Source organism: Cherax quadricarinatus, chromosome 78 (genome assembly GCF_038502225.1).
Source record: "Cherax quadricarinatus isolate ZL_2023a chromosome 78, ASM3850222v1, whole genome shotgun sequence".
NCBI lineage: Eukaryota > Metazoa > Arthropoda > Malacostraca > Decapoda > Parastacidae > Cherax > Cherax quadricarinatus.
In genome coordinates, this window is record NC_091369.1 from 12,826,094 (window position 1) to 12,849,237 (window position 23,144).

General features: G+C 42.2%; 1 protein-coding gene across 2 annotated transcripts in view; it reads left to right on the top strand.

The window, feature by feature from the left end:
• LOC128701516 (uncharacterized) overlaps window positions 1-23,144 on the top strand; it is a 433,895-nt gene that overhangs the window by 356,653 nt on the left and 54,098 nt on the right. For both annotated transcript variants that reach the window (XM_053795226.2, XM_053795225.2), the window contains exon 3: window positions 11,850-12,686. In XM_053795226.2, the coding sequence (XP_053651201.1) occupies window positions 12,398-12,686 (289 nt within the window). In that variant the 5' untranslated portion in view covers window positions 11,850-12,397. The remainder of the gene's footprint in view (window positions 1-11,849; window positions 12,687-23,144) is intronic.

Below are 23,144 nucleotides of genomic sequence, written 5' to 3' on the forward strand. Positions count from 1 at the left end.
CTTCTTCCCTCCCGTCCTTCTTCCCTCCCGTCCTTCTTCCCTCCCGTCCTTCTTCCCTCCCGTCCTTCTTCCCTCCCGTCCTTCTTCCCTCCCATCCTTCTTCCCTCCCGTCCTTCTTCCCTCCCGTCCTTCTTCTCTCCCGTCCTTCTTCTCTCCTTCACTCCTTCCCTACCACCCTCCCCCGTTCCTTCCTCCACTCTATGGAGTGCGACAGGTGAGAACATTTGACTCACCATCGCAAGGTCCCGGGGTTCGACTCCATGGCATGCAGACATACAGGCAAATTTCCTTGGACGCTGTAGGCACAAAACGAGAACATTATATCAACATCTGTGGTCCCAGACTATTCAACATCTTACCAGAAAATATCAGAAACACTGCTGGGACAAGTGCAAAGCCTTCAAGAGGAAATCGGACAAGTCTCTTCACCAGGTGCCAGATCAACCAGGTTATGATGAATATGTGGGCCAGAGGGCCGCCAGCAGCAACAGCCTGGTTGACCAGGCAGGCACTACAAGGTCGGGCTCCGGGAGTAGAAAAACTCTTGAAACTCATCAAAGGTACCCTTGCTGCCCCTGCCCACCTAGCAGTGAAAATAGGTACGGTTGTTTTAGCCGACTGTGCTAGACCACATCCAGAGGAAAATATCCTGAAAATTCCAGTCTTTCTGGAAAAGGTAACAGACAAAACAACAGTTACACACATGAGATAAGCAGCACTTGTGTGGGCATCTAAAACATTTGCTAAAACCTAACAGGAATCAGACCACCTGCCTGTGGTAAATAACTCATTACCACTGTAACTTGCTTAGGAACGAAAAGAATTGGTTGGGTAGTTAGGAGTGAAGTGTATATGAATGGTGTACAGTACCTACAAGATGAAGATATAGACACGTGCAACATCTGGGTATCTTTATCTGTAGACGTTCCGCCATCCAGTGGCTTTGTCAATACAAGGATATAATGTGAAGACTGTAGAGCTATATAAAAAAGATGAGGTAATCAGTCTCTTAGACTTCAAGACCACAGTGATCTTCACAAACTTTAAGGCTGAGGGACTGATTCCTTCATCTTTTGTATATAGTTCTACTGTGTTTACATTATGTTCTTGTATTGTATTGATAAAGCCACTGGATGGCACATGTGTTTAATTCTTCAGGAATATAGGTGTTATATGTTATCCAGAAAAGTCTCGGAGGAATAGGGCAAGTAAGAGGTTGATAATGGTGATAATATATTCGCCAAGAACGAAGACCTGACACGAGTCTTTTCCAAGATGGTGACCCGTCAAGAGGAAGAGGGGGAAAAATAAGAGGAAGTGAATTGGTGTAATAGGAGAAACAGTATAAGAAGAATGACGGGAGGGTAGAGGGAATGAAGAATATGGTTAGTGATGTGCTATAATAGAAGAGGCTGGGGGAAGCAAGGTGTGGGTGGAAGAGACAGCTGCAACCATTCAACACATAAAGTAATTAGTGTGAAAGGTAAATGTATCATGTGCTTGTAGAAATAAGGATTATTATTATTATTACCTTTATTTTGTTCACGTGATAATCATACGTTTATCACAAACTACAAAGCCAAATGGTTGGCCATCCGTCTGTACCTCTGTAATCCTAATCTTATCTCAGTGTGTTCAGATATCGTACACTCAGCCTTTCCGTCAGATAGCCATGTTGTGCCCACCAGAATGTCTTGATGTGCACAGTAAAGTCCTCTTGTTATCTGTTTTTCCCATATACGCTCGTCATGTTGTTGGAGTTATCGCTGATGACAGTGTCAAGCTCTGTAAGAAACGTGTGGTCAGTCCCTCAGCTGAGGGACTGACCACTTCAAAACTACGTCTTCATGGGTGATGGACTGAGTACATCGTCTTCACATCTCTAATGCTTCTGCTAATTCTTCTGTACTCGACTGAAAAAATCTGCTGTGTAGGCGAAACGTTTCGGAATAAAGATACCTAACTGTTGCACATGTGTCTTACTTATCAACTTGTCGGTATTGTATACCAATTTCATATTCATCTAAGATAGTTCCTGGGGTCACTGCCCCCTGCAGCCAGGTTCTAGACCAGGCGTGATTTTTTTTACTGTTGAACGAAATAGGATACATCAGTAGTATGCTGATGCCGTATTATATATCTGTGTGATAGTTACATAGGTGGAACAACAGTTAGCTGTGCTTTTCTGTTATATTCAGGATGGGTTGCATACTTGAGGGAATGAAATCTGTCAGCCTGAGCTGGGAACCTTAACCGATAGACGAGGATATCGTTAAACATTGGATTCAGTAAAGAACAAAAAGGCGCAATACCATGATTGGAACAATACACAAATAACTCGCACATAGGAGAGAGACACGACATTTCGGCCCGACTTAACCATTTACAACGTCGTCGTAAGCTTCTCTCTCTCCTATGTGCGGGATATTTGTGTATTGGATTCAGTAAGAGTTACTGTCACTTGGGAATTACCGTCTCTGGGAAGAAAAGGGAATTGGTGTCGAAGGTAAACAAAATGAGCCGAGGGCGAGCAGGTAAGGGAGGTGTGGGAGAAGGAGCGTAAGGTGGCTGGGAAGACAATGTGTGTGGAAGCCACGGTGTTAGGAGACACACAGACCTTCCCTCTCCCCAGCCTCCTATACCACTCGTCACACCACACAGGGATGACACTGAGCTTGTTTACGTGCTATTTGACGCCTGTTATTCATCTGTTGCGCCTGCGTGGCTACCTTCTTGTGTGCTCACAGAGTTGTACCCGCCGAGTTGTGTGGAAGAAAACACTTATGTACAATTTAGTTAAAGGATTTTTTTTCGCCCCGAGTGACTGCTTCAATCCTGTTTTATGGATTGATGTATTCTTGACTGGTGGTAAACACACGACATGCATCCTTAACAAAACTCGTTTAGTGGATAGGCTTTTAAGCCTACCCAGGACTCTTTCTGTGAATCGGCTATTCCAGCCCAATTTTTTTTTCATTATACTTCAATTAATTTTACAGATTAAGAGCTGTTATCCTGCCTAAGCTTATTTCAAAGCCCAGCTCTACCTATGGTATGAATCACCCCCAGGATGCCACCCACAACTAACGTGCAGGTGCTATTTACTTCTAGGTGAACACGGGCAGCAGCTATGAGGAAACATGCCCAACGTTTCCGATCATGCCGAGGATCGAACCCAGACACTCAGTTTGTGAGCTAAGTGTGTTAGCAACCGAGCCACGGTTATTCCAGCCTTATTCCTGAGACCAGGTGATTCCAGCCGCATTCCTGAGAGGAGCCTGACACCTCACTAGAAATGTCACTAAGTGGCACTGATCTAGCAGTAAAAATGACTACCTGGGCTTTAGTCGACTGTTCTGGCTGGCATCTTAAGAAGTATTGCTGAGCAGGTGTCTTAGAAAACCCTAAACCTACTGGAAGTATACAAGTCGTAGGTACATGTGGTGGAGGTGGCGGCGTTTTTCTTATTTTGTTTGTCAGGAAAGAGGACTACAGTGTCAGCTGACTCGAGCATTTTCAAATGATGACCTATAATTGATGAACCATTTTCTGGGTTACCGGAGAGAGTTATTACACCTTATCACTATCTAGCTGTGACTTGTGCCTGTAACCTGGGTCTTCTAAGATAGTGTCCTTAGTGGTAAAAGGTATCTGGAAGCAGCACGCAGAGGAAATGACTTGAACTTAAGTTCCCTCTTGAAGGCTGCTAGATGCGTGTTGCTAATTCCCTTATGGATGAAAGGAGGTTCTTGAAAAGTCTTGGTTTCTTTACACTTATTACTGCCCTGTATCTGTGTACCCGTCAGGGCTCGCCAGCCTTACTGTGGACGTTTTTTATATTGATACTTTTTATTCAGGATATGATAACCAGATCTATGTGCTTTCTCTTACACCATGAACAGATTCAGTACACGTCGCTCCTGCCTCTCGTAATTGGATACACAGGAAGACATGCTAAATACAGTTGCTTTACTTCCACCTTTCTGTAGGAGGACTGTATCCTTGGTTTTTAAAGACTTAAAAATATCCTCTCACATCTTCATCAGATATTCTCAACACTAACAGCCTGTCCCACACACTCTTCACATATCAACACTAACAGCTTGTCCCACACACCCTTCACATATCAACACTAACAGCCTGTCCCACACACTCTTCACATATCAACACTAACAGCTTGTCCCACACACCCTTCACATATCAACACTAACAGCCTGTCCCACACACCCTTCACATATCAACACTAACAGACTGTCCCACACACTCTTCACATATCAACACTAACAGCCTGTCCCACACACCCTTCACATATCAACACTAACAGCCTGTCCCACACACCCTTCACATATCAACACTAACAGCCTGTCCCACACACTCTTCACATATCAACACTAACAGCTTGTCCCACACACCCTTCACATATCAACACTAACAGCCTGTCCCACACACCCTTCACATATCAACACTAACAGCCTGTCCCACACACCCTTCACATATCAACACTAACAGCCTGTCCCACACACTCTTCACATATCAACACTAATAGCTTGTCCCACACACCCTTCACATATCAACACTAACAGCCTGTCCCACACACCCTTCACATATCAACACTAACAGCTTGTCCCACACACCCTTCACATATCAACACTAACAGCTTGTCCCACACACCCTTCACATATCAACACTAACAGCTTGTCCCACACACCCTTCACATATCAACACTAACAGCCTGTCCCACACACTCTTCACATATCAACACTAACAGCCTGTCCCACACACCCTTCACATATCAACACTAACAGCTTGCCCCACACACCCTTCACATATCAACACTAACAGCCTGTCCCACACACCCTTCACATATCAACACTAACAGCCTGTCCCACACACCCTTCACATATCAACACTAACAGCCTGTCCCACACACCCTTCACATATCAACACTAACAGCCTGTCCCACACACCCTTCACATATCAACACTAACAGCCTGTCCCACACACCCTTCACATATCAACACTAACAGACTGTCCCACACACTCTTCACATATCAACACTAACAGACTGTCCCACACACCCTTCACATATCAACACTAACAGCCTGTCCCACACACCCTTCACATATCAACACTAACAGACTGTCCCACACACTCTTCACATATCAACACTAACAGCCTGTCCCACACACTCTTCACATATCAACACTAACAGACTGTCCCACACACCCTTCACATATCAACACTAACAGCCTGTCCCACACACCCTTCACATATCAACACTAACAGCCTGTCCCACACACCCTTCACATATCAACACTAACAGCCTGTCCCACACACCCTTCACATATCAACACTAACAGCCTGTCCCACACACCCTTCACATATCAATACTAACACTCTCTCCCACTGACTCCTCACATATTCTCAAGACTCACTCTTAACCACCACGCTTCCTCTCATCTATCGCTACTCACAGCTTCTTGTCAGATGACCCAGGTTGACCTGACTCCACGGGACTTCCGGGCACTCCCATAAAAAATGACCTGATGCTGGGTTTGTGGAAGGTCATCCTAAGGTCGAGAAAAGTAGACTGCATCCTTATTTGTTATTTTCTTTGGGACACTGTTTAGCTGAAGTCGTGACTTGGGTAAGTTGGGGATAAATTGTATAAAATACCGACACGGTAGAAAAATAAACACAAATGCAGTATAATGCGATCCTCTATTAACTACGTTTCGCCCACACTGGTCTTTATCAGTCACAAACAGATCTACCTGGGCTGGGTAAAGATGTTCATGTTCAGGTAGGTTTGCCAGGACGGGTCCTGACCCGGGTTCTGGCCCGGGTCCTGGCCCGGGTCCTGGCCCGGGTTCTGGCCCGGGTCTTCTCCATGTGTTCTGTATAGCCCTTGTGGCTTAGCGCTTCTTTTTGATTATAATAATAAATTCTCCATGTGTTGACCCGTCAGTGGCTCCCGAAGGAACATATGAGTTTGTACAAGTGATGTACCGTTTACAGCTCTGTGGCAGGGGCACGGTGAGCTTTACAGCCCTGTGGCAGGTACAGCCCTATGACAAGGGCACAGTGAGTCTTCTTCAGGTCAAGTGAAGTACCGTTTACAACACAATCGCGGGGTAGCACCCTGACAAGGGCGCGGTGAGTCTTTCAACTCTTATCTGAGCCATTCCTGGCACTCAGGCCGCAGCCCGAGTGCCAGAACGACTCAGGATATTCTCTGGAGGTGTGTTGAACTCGCCCGTCTCGTGCAGATCGCTCTCAGATCCAACCTATCCAACATTCTCCACCTGACTTTTTCACCCCATATATACTCATGTACTCTTTATCCAGGTAAATCTGTTTGTGACTTACCTACCTGGAGTCTACCTGGAGGGTATTCCGGGGATCAACGCCCCCGCCGCCCGGTCCGTGACCAGGCCTCCCGGTGGATCAGGGCCTGATCAACGAGGCTGTTACTGCTGGCCGCACGCAATCCAACGTACGAACCACAGCCCGGCTGATGCGGCACCGACTTTAGGTATCTGTCCAGCTCTCTCTTGAAAACAACCAGGGGTCTTCCCGTAATTCCCCTTATTGCTGGTGGGAGGCTGTTGAACAGTCTTAGGCCCCGGACACTTATTGCATTTTCTCTTAGTGTACCAGTGACGCCCCTAGTTTTCACTGGGGGTATGTTGCATTGCCTACCAAGTCTTTTGCTTTCGTATGGAGTGATTTCTGTGTGCATATTAGGGACCAGTCCCTCCAGAATCTTCCAGGTGTAGGTTATATATTTCTCTCGCCTACGCTCCAGTGAGTACAAGTCAAGTGCTTCCAGGCGCTCCAAGTAGTTAAGGTGTTTGATGGAACTATACGTGCAGTAAAGGTTCTCTGTACATTCTCTAGCTCTGCAATTTCACCTGCCTTGCATGGGGATGTTAATGTACAGCAGTATTCCAGCCTAGAGAGAACAAGTGATTTAAAAAGGATCATCATTGGCTTAGCATCTCTTCTCTTGAAAGTTCTCATTATCCATCCTATCAGTTTCCTCGCAGATGTGGTAGTGTCACTATTTTGGTCCTTGAAGGTGAGGTCTTAGGACATTACTACACCCAGGTCCTTCACATTACTTTTCCACTCTATTGTGTGAATAGAGTTTGGAGTATACTCAGTCCTGGTTATTATTTCCTCAAGTTTTCCATAACGGAGTAGTTGGAATTTGCCTTCATTGAATAACATATTGCTCTCTGTTGCCTATTGGAAAACTTGGTTTATATCTTCTTGGAGCTTTGCCGTGTGCTCAATGGATGACACTCATGCAGATCCTAGTATCGATACAGTGCTATGGTTTACATCTCTGTCTATGTCTGATATGAGAATAAGGAACAGGATAGGTGCGAGTACTGTGCTTTGTGGTTCAGAGCTCTTCACTATAGCAGCATCTGATTTAACTCTGTTTTGGCCACTGTGTGGGCAAAACGTTGTCAGTAAAGGTTTGCATTATATTGCATTTGTGTATATTTTTCCACTTGAGTAAGCTATTAATAGAGCGAAACGTTGACCGATTTAAACCTTCTTACGTGGCGTGTGTCGTTTCTTCAATATTGTCGGTAATACGCTATTTGTGTAGCCTGTTATAAATGATAGACAATACCGACAGGTTGGTGAGTAAGCAACATCTGCAATACTGAGGTACGCTGCAGCAGTATAGATGATACCTTAGTGTTGCACATATGTCTTACTCATCACGCCATTTGGACCTGATATGCTAGTAAATAGCACCGTATAACATCACACTGCCCATCTCCTCTCCAAATCCCTCGCCAGAAAACTAATTACACATAATCATCTTTTACTCTGATAAATTCAAGGCTCTTCAACTCGAATACATTCTACTGATTGAAAACTTCTCTCAGAGATTATCTTTACTGATGGCTCTCTCAGATCTAGCAGTGGGAGGGCTGCTGGCGCACTCACTGTAATCAAGGTTCATGGTAATATAATACAGAGAAATGCTAGAAGTAATAATTGGACATCCAGATTACAAACCAAACTGTTTATCATAGTAATCACTCTCAAGCGTAGTGAAGATGCAACCATAGACACTTTAATTATCGCTGGCCATCCTTATTACTTGCTCTAAATAGACTGAGAAAATAATGCAAAACCTTACTTCTGAAGACAGGCACAGGTCTCTAGGAATTATAGATAGTCACTCTTACTAGGATCTCTTGAGTCCAGCGTGGGTAAGTCAGTGGTCGTTGCTGCTGTGACCTCCCCAGTGACAGTAAGATCATGAAGTCCAGAGTGGGTAAGCCAGAGGTCACTGCTGCCTTGGCCTCCCCACAGTGACACACCATGAAGGCCAGCGTGAGTAAGTCAGTGATCGGTCCTTGGATCATTTCAAATTAGAAGTGATCAAGGTCCAAGGAGCGAAATATTTTACATGAAGGTGTCCCAAGTGAGTACATTCGTGTACTTTTCATAGGCCTATGCTCTTCCTTTCGTAGATTTACGAGTACATGATGAAGTGGAGGCCGTGGCTTACCCTCTATTAACTACATACCGATATTAAAATAGTTTTAGGTGATCATTGAAAATCCAAAAAAACAAACAGATGAGTTTGAAAACAGTAGAAGACCGAACATAAGAATAAACAGATCAGTAGTTCGTCACAATAAAGAGCGTAAGTCTGGTGTGGAGAAAATAAATAATAAGTCGTAATACTCGGGGTGGGATATTATTATTATTATTATTATTATTATTATTATTATCATGGGGGAGCTTTAAACCCGTAGGATTATACAGCGCATGTGGGGGGATGGAAGGTATTCAGACTCAATTCAGGGAACTGGAGCACAGATCCAATTCCCTAGATCAAGATCCCGTCACCAGCGTCAAGGAACATCCCTTGAGAGGCTGGGATAATATATAATTTAATGCGCAGACTGGAGATGAAACTGGACAGCTTTTCGCTCTGTCCTGGAAAATGATCAAGTCACGACGTTTTCATCGCTCAAGAGGGATCAAAATGTTCTCCAGCTGTATCTCCAGTTATTGGGTTAGTTGTGTATGGGGGCAGTAACAAAGGTATTAGACTGCTAGATGCTGCGTCATTACTAGACGTGTGGCAAGTTGTATAAATCACTGGTAGAATATATCAACAGGTATATAACACATTATGCGCATTTATTGCATTTTATTGAGAAGAAGTTTCGTTCACCAGTGACTTGACTAATATTCACCGTCTGGGTGATTTGATACAGTTCCTGGTGAATGGAATATCTTAACACTCCATAAATCCGCATGTTGTGTCTTATTTACATGCTTAAGGTTATGCCAGAAACACCTTTCACGGTGTCTGACACATAGGTTTTTCACACTTTTGTTTGTGTGTAAATCTCAGTCATATAACTTGAAAATCAGAACAGTAGGGTAGAAAAGTATAGTTGCTCAAGAATACAACCTACGCGAGACAGGTATATAAACAAACACTAGAGAAAATAACACATGCTGATGATAAGAAACCTGAAATATTGAGATTGCATCAACATTGTGTATATGCATTTATATATATAATTTAGGACTTAGGCGAATGAACTATGAAGAAGTTGTAATATATATATAATGTCTCTTATCTGTTATATCATAAATTGTATTTATACACACACTGGGGTCTATTAACCTTTAATAACATTAGGATGGTAAACAGGCCAGTTTGCAGCGTACAAGTCCAGTTGTTAATTCAATTCAATTCAATTCAAGTTTATTCTCTATAAGGGTTACAATGTGGGGTTTTCAGGTTTTGGGTATTGTGTGGTTTACATGTTATAAAATACTAATTACAGAGGGGGCCACTAGGACACCTAGCATGGCTAGGCATTTCGGGCAGACTTAAATTAATTCTTAACATTAAATACTTGCAGATTATGGTATTAAGGCTAAGTGACTACATCATAATTTGTGAGTTTAGCAATGTGAATGCTTTTGTTTTGGCACAATACAAAGTGTCTATATTGGAGTATCATAGGCAAACTTATGACTAGTTAAGATTTATTATTTTAAGAATAAGATTAGTATTTCTGGGTTTATAGTCAGTGGGTGAGTGAGTGTAATTGTGAACCACCTGGTGGTTATCATGTAGTTAGTTGTCGGGGTGTATCAGGGAGATAAGATGTTTTCTAACTGTAGTTTTGAAAGTGATGAATGTGTCTGCAGTTCTAGAGTTTTCAGGTAGGGTGTTCCAGATTTTAGGTCCTTTTAAATACACTGAATTTTTGTAAAAGTTTAGTCGAACACGGGTAATGTCATAGAGATGTTTGTGTCTGGTGTTATGCCTGTGGATCCTGTCACAACTATGAAGAAAGCGTTTTAGCTCAAGGTTAATATTGGAATTTAAGGTCCTGTAGATATAGATTGCACAGCAGTAAGTGTGGATGTTCTGAACAGGGAGTAAGTTTAGATCTATGAAGAGTGGGGGGGGGGGGTTGTTGCCAGGAATGGGATTTAGTGATTATTCTTACTGCGGCTTTTTGTTGGGTTATTATTGGCTTTAGGTGTGTTGTTGCAGTTGAACCCCAAGCATAGGTGAGGTATGGCTATATAAGTGAATGGTAAAGTGTGAGAAGGGCAGTTTGCGGCACGTAGTATCCTATCTTGGAGAGGATCCCCACCGTTTTGGATACTTTTTTTGTTATGTGTTGGATATGGGTGCTGAAATTTAGATTGTTGTCGAGGTATAGGCCAAGGAATTTGCCCTCATTATGTCTGGCAATTAGAGTGTTGTCGATCTTAATGTTAAGTTGCGCAACACCTGCTCTGCTACTAAACATAATATAGTACTTCCAGCACGAGTTATTATTATTATTGTTTTATCATTATTATTTTTATTTTATTGTTTTTATTATTTTCACGAGGGATGTTGTGAAGCTACTGGGGTCACGTAGCGTCTGGGGTAGTGGAAGGCAGTCAGGTTCTGTCCAAGGAAGGGAAGGACAAGTTCAGTTCTTTTCATCAAGAACACTGCCTTCAGTAGACATGAGAGGGTGAGGTGCTTTTGTTGTCTACAACAATATGATTCACCTAGGGGAGGGGATTAGAATGGAATAATTTATGTCTTTTGTCTGTGACAGTGTTTCTTGGGTTTATTTCCTAACATTTTAACATCAAGTAGTTTTGACAGTGTTTCTTGGGTTTATTTCCTAACATTTTAACATCAAGTAGTTTTGACAGTGTTTCTTGGGTTCATTTCCTAACATTTTAACATCAAATAGTGCAAGTAATTAAGTACAATTTTTGGATAATTAGTTCTGTTACGTGGTAAATTATAAGCCAAACAGGCGAGTTTGGCCTTAAAAACAAGAATGTTTTCTGTCGAAGAACAGTGATTTTATTTGCCATAGCTCTGCGAAATTTAATTTAATCATAACGAAAAAAAAAATATATAAATCATTGACTTTAAAGCAATATTAAATAATTTTAAGTTGCTCAAATATATATATATATATATATATATATATATATATATATATATATATATATATATATATATATATATAGGGAGATACCACTTCTAGAAATGTCCTGGGGACCCTCATTCTCAGATAAAAGAATAAACTTGCTATATATTATTTATTTTCCCAAGAGGTATTGTGCATACGTAATGTTCAAACTAATGTGGTACATTATATTATATTCCCTCACTGACATGAACACAAAATGGCACTTGGAAAACTAATGTTTCTCTAGTTCATAGTAGTGACCTTTATCCACCTGATTGAGTTTAATTGTTGTGATGTGTTATCTTTATGCGCTTTGCTCCGTATCACAGCATTAATATATTTCGTTTGTTGCAGGAGTGAGAGGAGCAGCACTGGAGTGGAGGACAGGCCACGACTACCAGACATGTCCTGTCGTCGCTAGTATCCCCATCTAGCGGCTGCTACGCAAACTCTTCTCTCAAACATTCCTTCTAAACTCCGCACCATATAATATAGATTTAACATTTCCCTGCAATTTGGCTAAGTTATCATTAAGAGAAAGCATACAGAGAAAGAGTTTCAAAGTATATAATTGATCTTGAGTCTCGGAAGGTGAAGTTAAGCGTCGGAAATGATGTATTAAAGGAGGGAGTTTGAAGCACGCCAGAGAGTCAATCACAAACTGTCACCAGCATACATTCCCTCAAAACTCTGCACCATAATATAAGGAATTTGATACCTTCCCATCATTCTATTTTGTTTTATTATTAAGCGAAATCATTTAGAAGTAAAGTTCCAAGATTCAATAATTATCTTAAGTATCGGAAGGAAAGGTTAAGCGTCGGAAATGAAGTACTAGAGGAAGGAGTTTGGAGCACGCCAGGGAGTCCATAGCAGCCTATCAGGCTCCAACCATAGGGATCATGTCTTCAGTGGTGCCGGAGTTGTTGTTGTGGGACCAGTCTGTGAACAACTCGTGTGGGGGAAGGATGGAGTGCGAGATGCTGTACGAGTTGGGGCCGCCGCCCAATATGATACTCAATATTCCTCCTCCTCCTATACCACCTTTCATGGAAGACTTTGTGGCTAGACTCGCCGCAGAAGGGATAGATATTCACCAAGATAGTGGCTTCCCAGAGGAAGAGAAGACATGTAGTCTGTGCCATTGGGCTAATGGGAATGGCGTTGGATATGTTGAATTAGCACAGAAAGGTGAGTGAAAAAGTTTACCATTTTGTAATTTTAATGTTTATTATATCTAATGTTTATTTTTTTGCGTGTCAACGAGAATGATGTCTTAACAGGTACTTCAGATGTCAAAGCTTGTTTCACACGTCAAAGCTTGCTTCACATGTCAAAGCTTGCTTCATATTTCAAAGCTTGCATCACATGTCAAAGCTTGCTTCACGCGTCAAAACTTGCTTCACACGTCAATTCTTGCTTCACATGTCAAAGCTTGCTTCACACGTCAGAGCTTGCTTCACTCGTCAAAACTTGTTTCTTATGGTTAAGCTTGCGTCACATGTCACATCTCTTAACACGTCAAAGTTTACTTCACCTGTCAAAGCATGCCTCAGACGTCAAAGCTTGGTAACACGTGAAAGCTTACCTAAGACGTCAAAGCATGACTTGCTTCACACGCCAAAGCATGACTCTTGCTTCACACGTCAGAGTATGCTTCAGAAGTCAAAGCATGCTATTCATTTCTAAGTATGCTTCATGTCAAAGTATGCTTCTTGTCAAAGCATGTTTCGGACGTCAAAGTATTCTTCATGTCGAAGCTTTCTTCAGACGTCAAAACATGCCTGACCTGACATAAAGCGTGTTTCAGACATCAAAACATCTCTCGGACATCAAAACATGCCTCGGACATCAATACATGTCTCAGACATCAAAACATGCCTCAGATATCAAAACATGCCTCAGACATCAATATATGTCTCAGATATCAAAACATGCCTCAGACATCAAAACATGCCTCAGACATCAAAACATGTCTCGGACATCAAAACATGCCTCAGACATCAAAACATGTCTCAGACATCAAAACATGCCTCAGATATCAAAACATGCCTCAGACATCAAAACATGCCTCAGACATCAAAACATGCCTCAGACATTAAAACATGCCTCAGACATCAAAACATGTCTCGGACATCAAAACATGCCTCAGACATCGAAACATATCTCAGACATCAAAAGATGCCTCAGACATCAAAACATGCCTCAGACATCAAAACATGCTTCCGACATCAATACATGCCTCAGACATCAAAACATGTCTCTGACATCAAAACATGCCTCAGACATCAAAACATGTCTCAGACATCAAAACATGCCTCAGATATCAAAACATGCCTCAGACATCAAAACATGTCTCAGATATCAAAACATGTCTCAGACATCAAAACATGCCTCAGACATCAAAACATGCCTCAGATATCAAAACATGCCTCAGACATAAAAACATGCCTCAGACATCAAAACATGTCTCGGACATCAAAACATGTCTCAGACATCAAAACATGCCTCAGATATCAAAACATGCCTCAGACATCAAAACATGTCTCAGATATCAAAACATGCCTCAGACATCAAAACATGTCTCAGACATCAAAACATGCCTCAGATATCAAAACATGCCGCGGGGGCGTTGATCCCCGGAATAACCTCCAGGTAACCAGACATCAAAACATGTCTCAGACATCAAAACATGCCTCAGACATCAAAACATGCCTCAGACATCAAAACATGTCTCAGATATCAAAACATACCTCAGACATCAAAACATGCCTCAGACATCAAAACATGCCTCAGACATCAAAACATGCCTCAGACATCAAAACATGTCTCAGACATCAAAACATACCTCAAACATCAAAACATGTCTCGGACATCAAAACATGCCTCAGACAAAACATGTCTCAGACATCAAAACATGCCTCAGATATCAAAACATGCCTCAGACATCAAAACGTGTCTCAGATATCAAAACGTGCCTCAGACATCAAAACATGCCTCAGACATCAAAACATGCCTCAGACATCAAAACATGCCTCAGACATCAAAACATGCCTCAGACATCAAAACATGCTTCGGACATCAATACATGCCTCAGACATCAAAACATGCCTCAGACATCAAAACATGTCTCAGACATCAAAACATACCTCAGATATCAAAACATGCCTCAGGCATCAAAACATGCCTCAGACATCAAAACATGCCTCAGACATCAAAACATGCCTCAGACATCAAAACATGTCTCAGACATCAAAACATGTCTCAGACATCAAAACATGCCTCAGACATCAAAACATACCTCAGATATCAAAACATATCTCAGACATCAAAACATACCTCAGACATCAAAACATGTCTCAGACATCAAAACATGCCTCAGACATCAAAACATGTCTTAGACTTCAAAACATGTCTCAGACAGCAAAACATGCCTCAGACATCAAAACATGGCTCAGACATCAAAACATGTCTCAGACTTCAAAACATGTCTCAGACATCAAAACATGTCTCAGACTTCAAAACATGCCTCAGACATCAAAATATGCCTCAGACATCAAAACATTCCTCAGACATCAAAACATTCCTCAGACATTAAAACATGCCTCAGACATCAAAACATGCCTCAGACATCAAAACATGCCTCAGACATCAAAACATGTCTCAGACATCAAAACATGCCTCAGACATCAAAACATGCCTCAGACATCAAAACATGCCTCAGACATCAAAACATGCCTCAGACATCAAAACATGTCTCAGACATCAAAACATGTCTCAGACATCAAAACATACCTCAGACATCAAAACATGCCTCAGACATCAAAACATGTCTCAGACAATAAAACATGTCTCAGACATCAAAACATGCCTCAGACATCAAAACATGCCTCAGACATCAAAACATGTCTCAGACATCAAAACATGCCTCAGACATCAAATGTCTCAGACATCAAAACATGCCTCAGACATCAAAACATGCCTCAGGCATCAAAACATGCCTCAGACATCAAAACATGTCTCAGACATCAAAACATGTCTCAGACATCAAAACATGCCTCAGGCATCATAACATGCCTCAGACATCAAAACATGCCTCAGACATCAAAACATGTCTCAGACATCAAAACATGTCTCAGACATCAAAACATGTCTCAGACATCAAAACATGCCTCAGGCATCATAACATGCCTCAGACATCAAAACATGCCTCAGACATCAAAACATGCCTCAGACATCAAAACATGTCTCAGACATCAAAACATGCCTCAGACATCAAATGTCTCAGACATCAAAACATGTCTCAGACATCAAAACATGCCTCAGACATCAAAACATGCCTCAGACATCAAAACATGCCGCGGGGGCGTTGACCCCCGGAACTCTCTCCAGGTCTCCAGGTATACTCGACACTTCTACGTTACTACGACGGTCATGACGGACGATACAGTAGTAATACTGAAATTAATTTTTTCATTGTGTGGAACAGTGGAAAAAAAATAAAGTGGAATTAAAATATATAAAATAATGATAAAAAATATGTGAAATGTCAGAAAAAAATGCTTGGAATTTAGTGTTGACATGATTTATATGTGAAAATTATTTAATAAAGATGGTGATTATTAATTAATGGTGAATATAAACCATGAATATTAACTAAATATAAACCATGAATATTAACTAAATATAAACCATGAATATTAACTAAATATTAGCCATGAATACTAATTTTCATAATTATATTCAGTTAGCTGAATATTAACAATGAATATTAACCCTGAATATATACTGTGAATATTAACCTTAAATATTAATTGAAAAGTGATTGTGACATATTTGTTAACAAAAGAGATGAGGTACAAAAAAAAGTGGTTATTGTTCCTTTTATTAAAAAAATTAAAAATGTTTCTTGACTGATTTTTCTAGTGACAAGTGAATACAACAGTGTAACAGTGGTACCGTTACAACAGTGTAACAGTGGTACCGTTACTACAGTGTAACTGGTACCGTTACAACAGTGTAGCAGTGGTACCGTTACAACACTGTAACAGTGTTACCGTTAAATAAATAACAAAAAGGCACAATACCGTGACTGGAACGATACACAAATAACCCGCACATAAAAGACAGAAGCTTACGACGACGTTTCGGTCCGACTTGGACCATTGACAAAGTCACACTAACAGAGGAGGAGCAGGACGGCTATATATAGGCAGGAAGAGGTGGAGGTAGTAGTAGTGGTAGTAGTAGTAGTAGTAGTAGTACAAGAATTGTATATAATACCGACAGGATGAAATGACACATGCACAACACCTGCATGCACTACCTCCACCTCTTCCTGCCTATATATAGCCGTCCTGCTCCTCCTCTGTTAGTGTGACTTTGTCAATGGTCCAAGTCGGACCGAAACGTCGTCGTAAGCTTCTGTCTTTTATGTGCGGGTTATTTGTGTGTGTAGTGTTACCGTTACAACAGTGTAGCAGTGGTACCGTTACAACAGTGTAGCAGTGGTACCGTTACAAGTGTGACAGTGGTACCGTTACAAGTGTAACAGTGGTACCGTGACAACAGTGTGACAGTGGTACTGTGACAACAGTGTGACAGCAGTACTGTCACATCAGTCATGTTATATAGTGCTGACGGTAACAGTGGAACAACGGTACCGTGATAAGTGGAACAATATTATCGTAAAAGTGGAACAAAGGTACATTAACCGTGGAACAGTGACTCACGAATTCAGTGAAAGAACGGTATCGTAACATTTATGAAGCAGTAATGGTGTGACATCTGTGGAACAATACAGTGACATCTGTGGAATACTACTATGGCTTATGGAACAATGCCGTAACATCTGTGGAACAACGGTATTGTGACATCAATGGAAAAACGGTATTGTGACATCAATGGAATATTGGTATTGTGACATCAGTGGAAAACGGTATTGTGACAATAGAACAGTGGTATTTGTGACAATAGAACAACGGTATTGTGACATCAATATAATAGTGGTATTATGATATCAATGGAGCAACGGTATTGTGACATCAATATAATAGTGGTATTATGATATCAATGGAACAACGGTATTGTGATATCAATGAAACGGTATTGTGACATCAGTGCAAAAATGGTATTGTGACATTAATGGAACAACGGTATTGACATCAGCGGAACAATGGTATTGTGACATCAGTGGAACAGGGTATGTCATCAATGGAACAGTGGTATTTTGACATCAATAGAACAGCGGTGTTGACATTAATGGAACAATTGTATTATTACAGTATTATTGGAACAACAGTACCAGAATAGCAAAATTAGTTAAATTCTATTGTAACAGATAGAGGAGCCAGCGTCAGGTTTGATCCGAGAAGGAGGGGGAGGAGGGTAGCCTCGATTCATTGGATCAAGATCACTTCAGCATCAAGGCAACTAGGAAATTATTTTTTTTTTGGATGATTAACCCCAGATGGTTAATAACCGGTGGGTTAATAATCCAGGATAACCCAAGAAAGCCAGGTGGTGTGGATTATTACCTTATGTGTACACACAAGGTAGTGTACATACAACATAGTGTACACACAAGGTAGTGTACACACAGGGTAATGTACTCACAAGGTAGTGTACATACAACATAGTGTACACACAAGGTAGTGTACACACAGGGTAATGTACTCACAAGGTAGTGTACATACAACATAGTGTACACACAAGGTAGTGTACTCGCAAGGTAGTGTACATACAACATAGTGTACACACAAGGTAGTGTACACACAGGGTAGTGTACTCACAAGGTAGTGTACATACAACATAGTGTACACACAAGGTAGTGTACACACAGGGTAGTGTACTCACAAGGTAGTGTACATACAACATAGTGTACACACAAGGTAGTGTACACACAAGGTAGTGTACTCACAGGGTAGTGTACTCACAGGGTAGTGTACTCACAAGGTAGTGTACACACAGGGTAGTGTACTCACAAGGTAGTGTACATACAACATAGTATACACACAAGGTAGTGTACACACAAGGTAGTGTACTCACAGGGTAGTGTACTCACAAGGTAGTGTACACACAAGGTAGTGTACTCACAGGGTAGTGTACTCACAAGGTAGTGTACACACAAGGTAGTGTACACACAAGGTAGTGTACACACAAGGTAGTGCACACACAAGGTAGTGTACTCACAGGGTAGTGTACTCACAGGGTAGTGTACTCACAGGGTAGTGTACTCACAGGGTAGTGTACTCACAGGGTAGTGTACTCACAGGGTAGTGTACTCACAGGGTAGTGTACACACAAGGTAGTGTACACACAAGGTAGTGTAAATAACAAAAAAGGCACAATACCGTGACTGGAACGATACACAAATAACCCGCACATAAAAGAGAGAAGCTTACGACGACGTTTCGGTCCGACTTGGCCCATTGACAAAGTCACACTTTGTGAATGGTCCAAGTCGGACCGAAACGTCGTCGTAAGCTTCTCTCTTTTATGTGCGGGTTATTTGTGTAAGGTAGTGTACACACAAGGTAGTGTATACACTAGTGTACACACATGGTAATTACTCACAAGGTAATGTACTCACAAGGTAGTGTACACACAAGGTAGTGTACACACAAGGTAGTGTGCACACATGGTAATGTACTCACAAGGTAGTGTACTCACAAGGTAGTGTACACACAAGGTAGTGTACACACAAGGTAGTGTACTCACAAGGTAGTGTACACAAGGTAGTGTACACACAAGGTAGTGTACTCACAAGGTAGTGTACACACAAGGTAGTGTACACACAAGGTAGTGTACTCACAAGGTAGTGTACACACAAGGTAATGTACACATCTTAACTGGTATGCAAAGAGAAGCTGGACAAGGCTGTCAAGATTGTTAATTAAACTAATAGTTTTGTTCCCCCTGACCTCACCCCCCCCCACACCTCCCGGACCCCTAGCCCTGAGACTCCAACCCTGGAACCCCAGCTCTGGGATCCGTAGCCCTAAAACCCTTAGTCCTGGAACCCAGGCCATGGGGCTCTCAGTCTTGGACCCCCAGTCCCAGGACCCCGAACCCAGTCAGCTATGTAAGAAACGTGTATATTGGAATATAACAGCTGGCTTGTGTTTCCACAGTGTAACTATCATTCATTATGGGACAGCACACTACAGGCGTTCGCACAGTGTAACTGTCATACAGTAGGGTAGCAGCACACTGCTGATCTTCCCTCAGTAACTCATACAGTAGGATAGCGATACATTGTTGGTGTTGCCACAGTGTAACTATCATACAGTAGGATAGCAGCACACTCAGGTTGTACCTAATTTTAAAAATATGATTAAGCGAAGATAAGGAAAATGAGAAAGGTAAAAATAAAAAAGGATGGGTGGAATAAAGGTGTAAGGAAAGGAGAGGGGGACCTGGCCTGGATGTATTGATATGCAGATGTGGAGGAGAGGAGTTGGTAAGAAAGGAGGGTGGGAGAGGCAAGAACAGCCCGGGTTAATGACAACTATTGCCAGTAGCAGCCAAGATGGCTACTACCGGGAGGTAGTTATCGGTCCCAGACCAGGCCTCTTGCACTAAGCCGCCTGTTACGTGTAGTTATTTCAGTGTGCAGGTTTGGGGCCAATTTCTTCAGGATCTTCCGGGTGTAAATTATGATGCATCTTTCTGGCCTGTGTTCTGTGGAGTACAGTTCTGGGGTATAGTGTAGTTCGTTCTGGTATTTGCTGGCTTACGGTGAATTTATAAGGGTCATAATAGTTGGTCTAGTGTGACTGTTCATCCGAATGAGCAACAAGAGAAGACAGGATAGGCTGAGACACGCTGTGTCTCCACCACTGTCTGCTCTTCCACGTGTCCCTCCAGGGCAAGAGAGTTCCGTGCCACAAAGGATCATAGAAGTGGTAATCACATGTGGAAGCCTTATCTGAGCGGCCGTGAAAACCTCAGTTCCTGGGCTGGTGGAGGGGGGGAGGATAATGCCATCCTTCAAAATATCGTAGAGGCAGTAATCATTAGTGAAACTTTACACTGGACGACACCTTAACGTTTCTTTCATCTCACTGGCAAGCTAATTCCATCCTTATAAAAAAGTTTAAGAGGCGAGAACCCGGCAGGAAAGTGAGAGGAGGGCGGTCCTTAGAGCCTGAGGAAGCTGTCTGTTGTCTTAAAGTCGAGGTGACACTTGGCTTCACATTGTGTTTTTCTTATCTTCTCGCTTGTGAAGGTTTCCCTCGGGTGGTGAAATTAACCTCTTCCCAGGCCGGGTTAATTTTCCCGCTACCTGCCTGGAGGGTATTTCGGGGATCAACGCCCCCACGGCCCGGTCCACGACCAGGCCTCCCGGTGGATCAGGGCCTGATCGACCAGGGTGTTACTGCCGGCCGCACGTAGTCCAACGTACGAACCACAGCCCGGCTGATCCGGCACCGACTTTAAGTATCTGTCTAGCTTCCTCTTGAAGGCAGCCAGGGGCCTATTGATAATTCCCCTTATGCATGGTGGGAGGCTGTTGAACAGTCTTGGGCCCAGGACACTTATGGTGTTTTCTCTTAGTGTATCAATGACGCCCCTACTTTTCATTGGGGGTATTTTGCACTGCCTGCCCAGTCTTTTACTTTCGTAGGGAGTGATTTCTGTGTGCAGATTCGGGACCATTCCTTCTAGGATTTTCCAAGTGTAGATTATGATATATCTCTCTCGCCTGCATTCCAGCGAGTACAAGTCAAGTGCTTCCAAGCGTTCCCAGTAGTTGAGGTGTTTGATGGAACTTATATGTGCAGTAAAGGTTCTCTATTCACTCTCTAGATCTGCAGTTTCACCTGCTTTGAACAGACATGTTAATGTACAGCAATATTCCAGCCTAGAGAGAACAAGTGATTTGAAAAGGATCAGCATTGGTTTGGCATCTCTTGTTTTGAACGTTCTCATTATCCATACTATCATTTTCTTTGCACTTGTGATCGTGGCACTGTTGTGATCCTTGAAAGTGAGATCCTCAGACATTACGACTCCCAGGTCCCTCACATTATTTTTCCGCTCTGTTGTATGATCAGAGTTTGTAGTATACTCAGTTCTAGTTATTATCTCCTCCAGTTTTCCATAACGGAGTAGTTGGAATTTGTCCTCATTGAACATCATATTGTTTTCCATTGCCCATTGGAAAACTTGGTTTATATCTTCTTGGAGGTTAACAGTGTCCTCAGTAGATGACAGTCTCATGCAGATCCTAGTATCGTCTGCAAAGGATGACACGGTGCTGTGGATTACATCTCCGTATATGTCTGATATGAGGATGAGGAACAGGATGGGGGCGAGTACTGTGCCATGTGGGACAGAGCTTTTCACTATGGCAGCCTCCGATTTAACTGTTGACCACTGCTATTTGTGTTCGATTGGTTAGGAAGTTGAAGATCCATCTCCCCACTTTGCCAGTTATTCCTTTAGCACGTATTTTGTGCGCTATTACGCCATGATCGCACTTGTCAAAGGCTTTTGCAAAGTCTGTGTATGATACATCATCTGCATTGCAATCCTGCTTCTTAGCACTCTTTCAAAGATTTTTCTGATGTGTGACGTTAGAGCTGTTGGTCTATAGTTCTTAGCTACTGAGTGGGGCTATATCCGTTGTTTTTAGTGACTGGAATTTCACCCATGTCTAAGCTGCTCCATAGTATGCTTGGGGCACGCGAAAGGTGTTTCTTAATGAGCACAGAGTTCCACGAGTCTGGGCCTGGGACTGAGTGCATGGGCATGTTGATAATGGCTTTCTCAAAGTCTATCGGAGTTAGGGTAATGTCGGAAATCTGACATTGATGGAGTTTTGAGGCTCATTCATGAAAATATCATTTGAATTGTCAATCTTTAGACTGATTAGTGGCTCGTTAAACACAGAGTCCTACTGGGATTTCAGTATCTTACTCATTTCTTTGTTGTCATCCAAGTCCCGTCTTGTCTGAGCAAGGACCCGATACTAGATGCAGAATTTGCCTCGTTTTTGGCATGTGAAAAGAAATATTTTGAATTTCTATCAAATTCACTAATTGCTTTTAGCTCCTCCTGTCTCTCCTGGGTCCTGTAAGAGTCCTTTAACTTAAGTTCGATACTTTCCACTTCCCTGGTCAACGCTTCCTTCTGCGTATCAGATAATCTAGCGTCCTTGAGAAACTCAGTGAGTCTTCGTCGTCTTCTGTAGAGGGAGCCCCTTTCTTTCTCCAGTTTACTTTTCTTCTTTCTTAGGGGAATATGCCTTGAACATACCTCAGCTGCCACGAAGTTAATCCTTTCAAGTCACTGGTTTGGATCCATGTTATTTAAGATATCTTCCCAACATGTTTCATTTAAAACATGGTTCACCTGGTCCCAGTTGATGTTCTTGTTGTTGAAGTTGTATGTGGTGAAGACACCTTCACAGCTACGTGCATTTTGATGAGCAGGATCCCTGTGTAAGTCTGATTTGGATTAGATTGTGATGGGAATTAGTTGTTTTTGATAATGTTAGGTCTCTTACCTCATTATTTGTGATGATAAGGTCAAGTGTGTTTTCCAGTCTCAGTGGCTCCACTATCTGCTGACTTAGGGTGTGTTTATCGCAGAGATTTAGTGGGTCATGTGTGTGTGACTCTTCATCTGCGCTGCCTCCAGGGA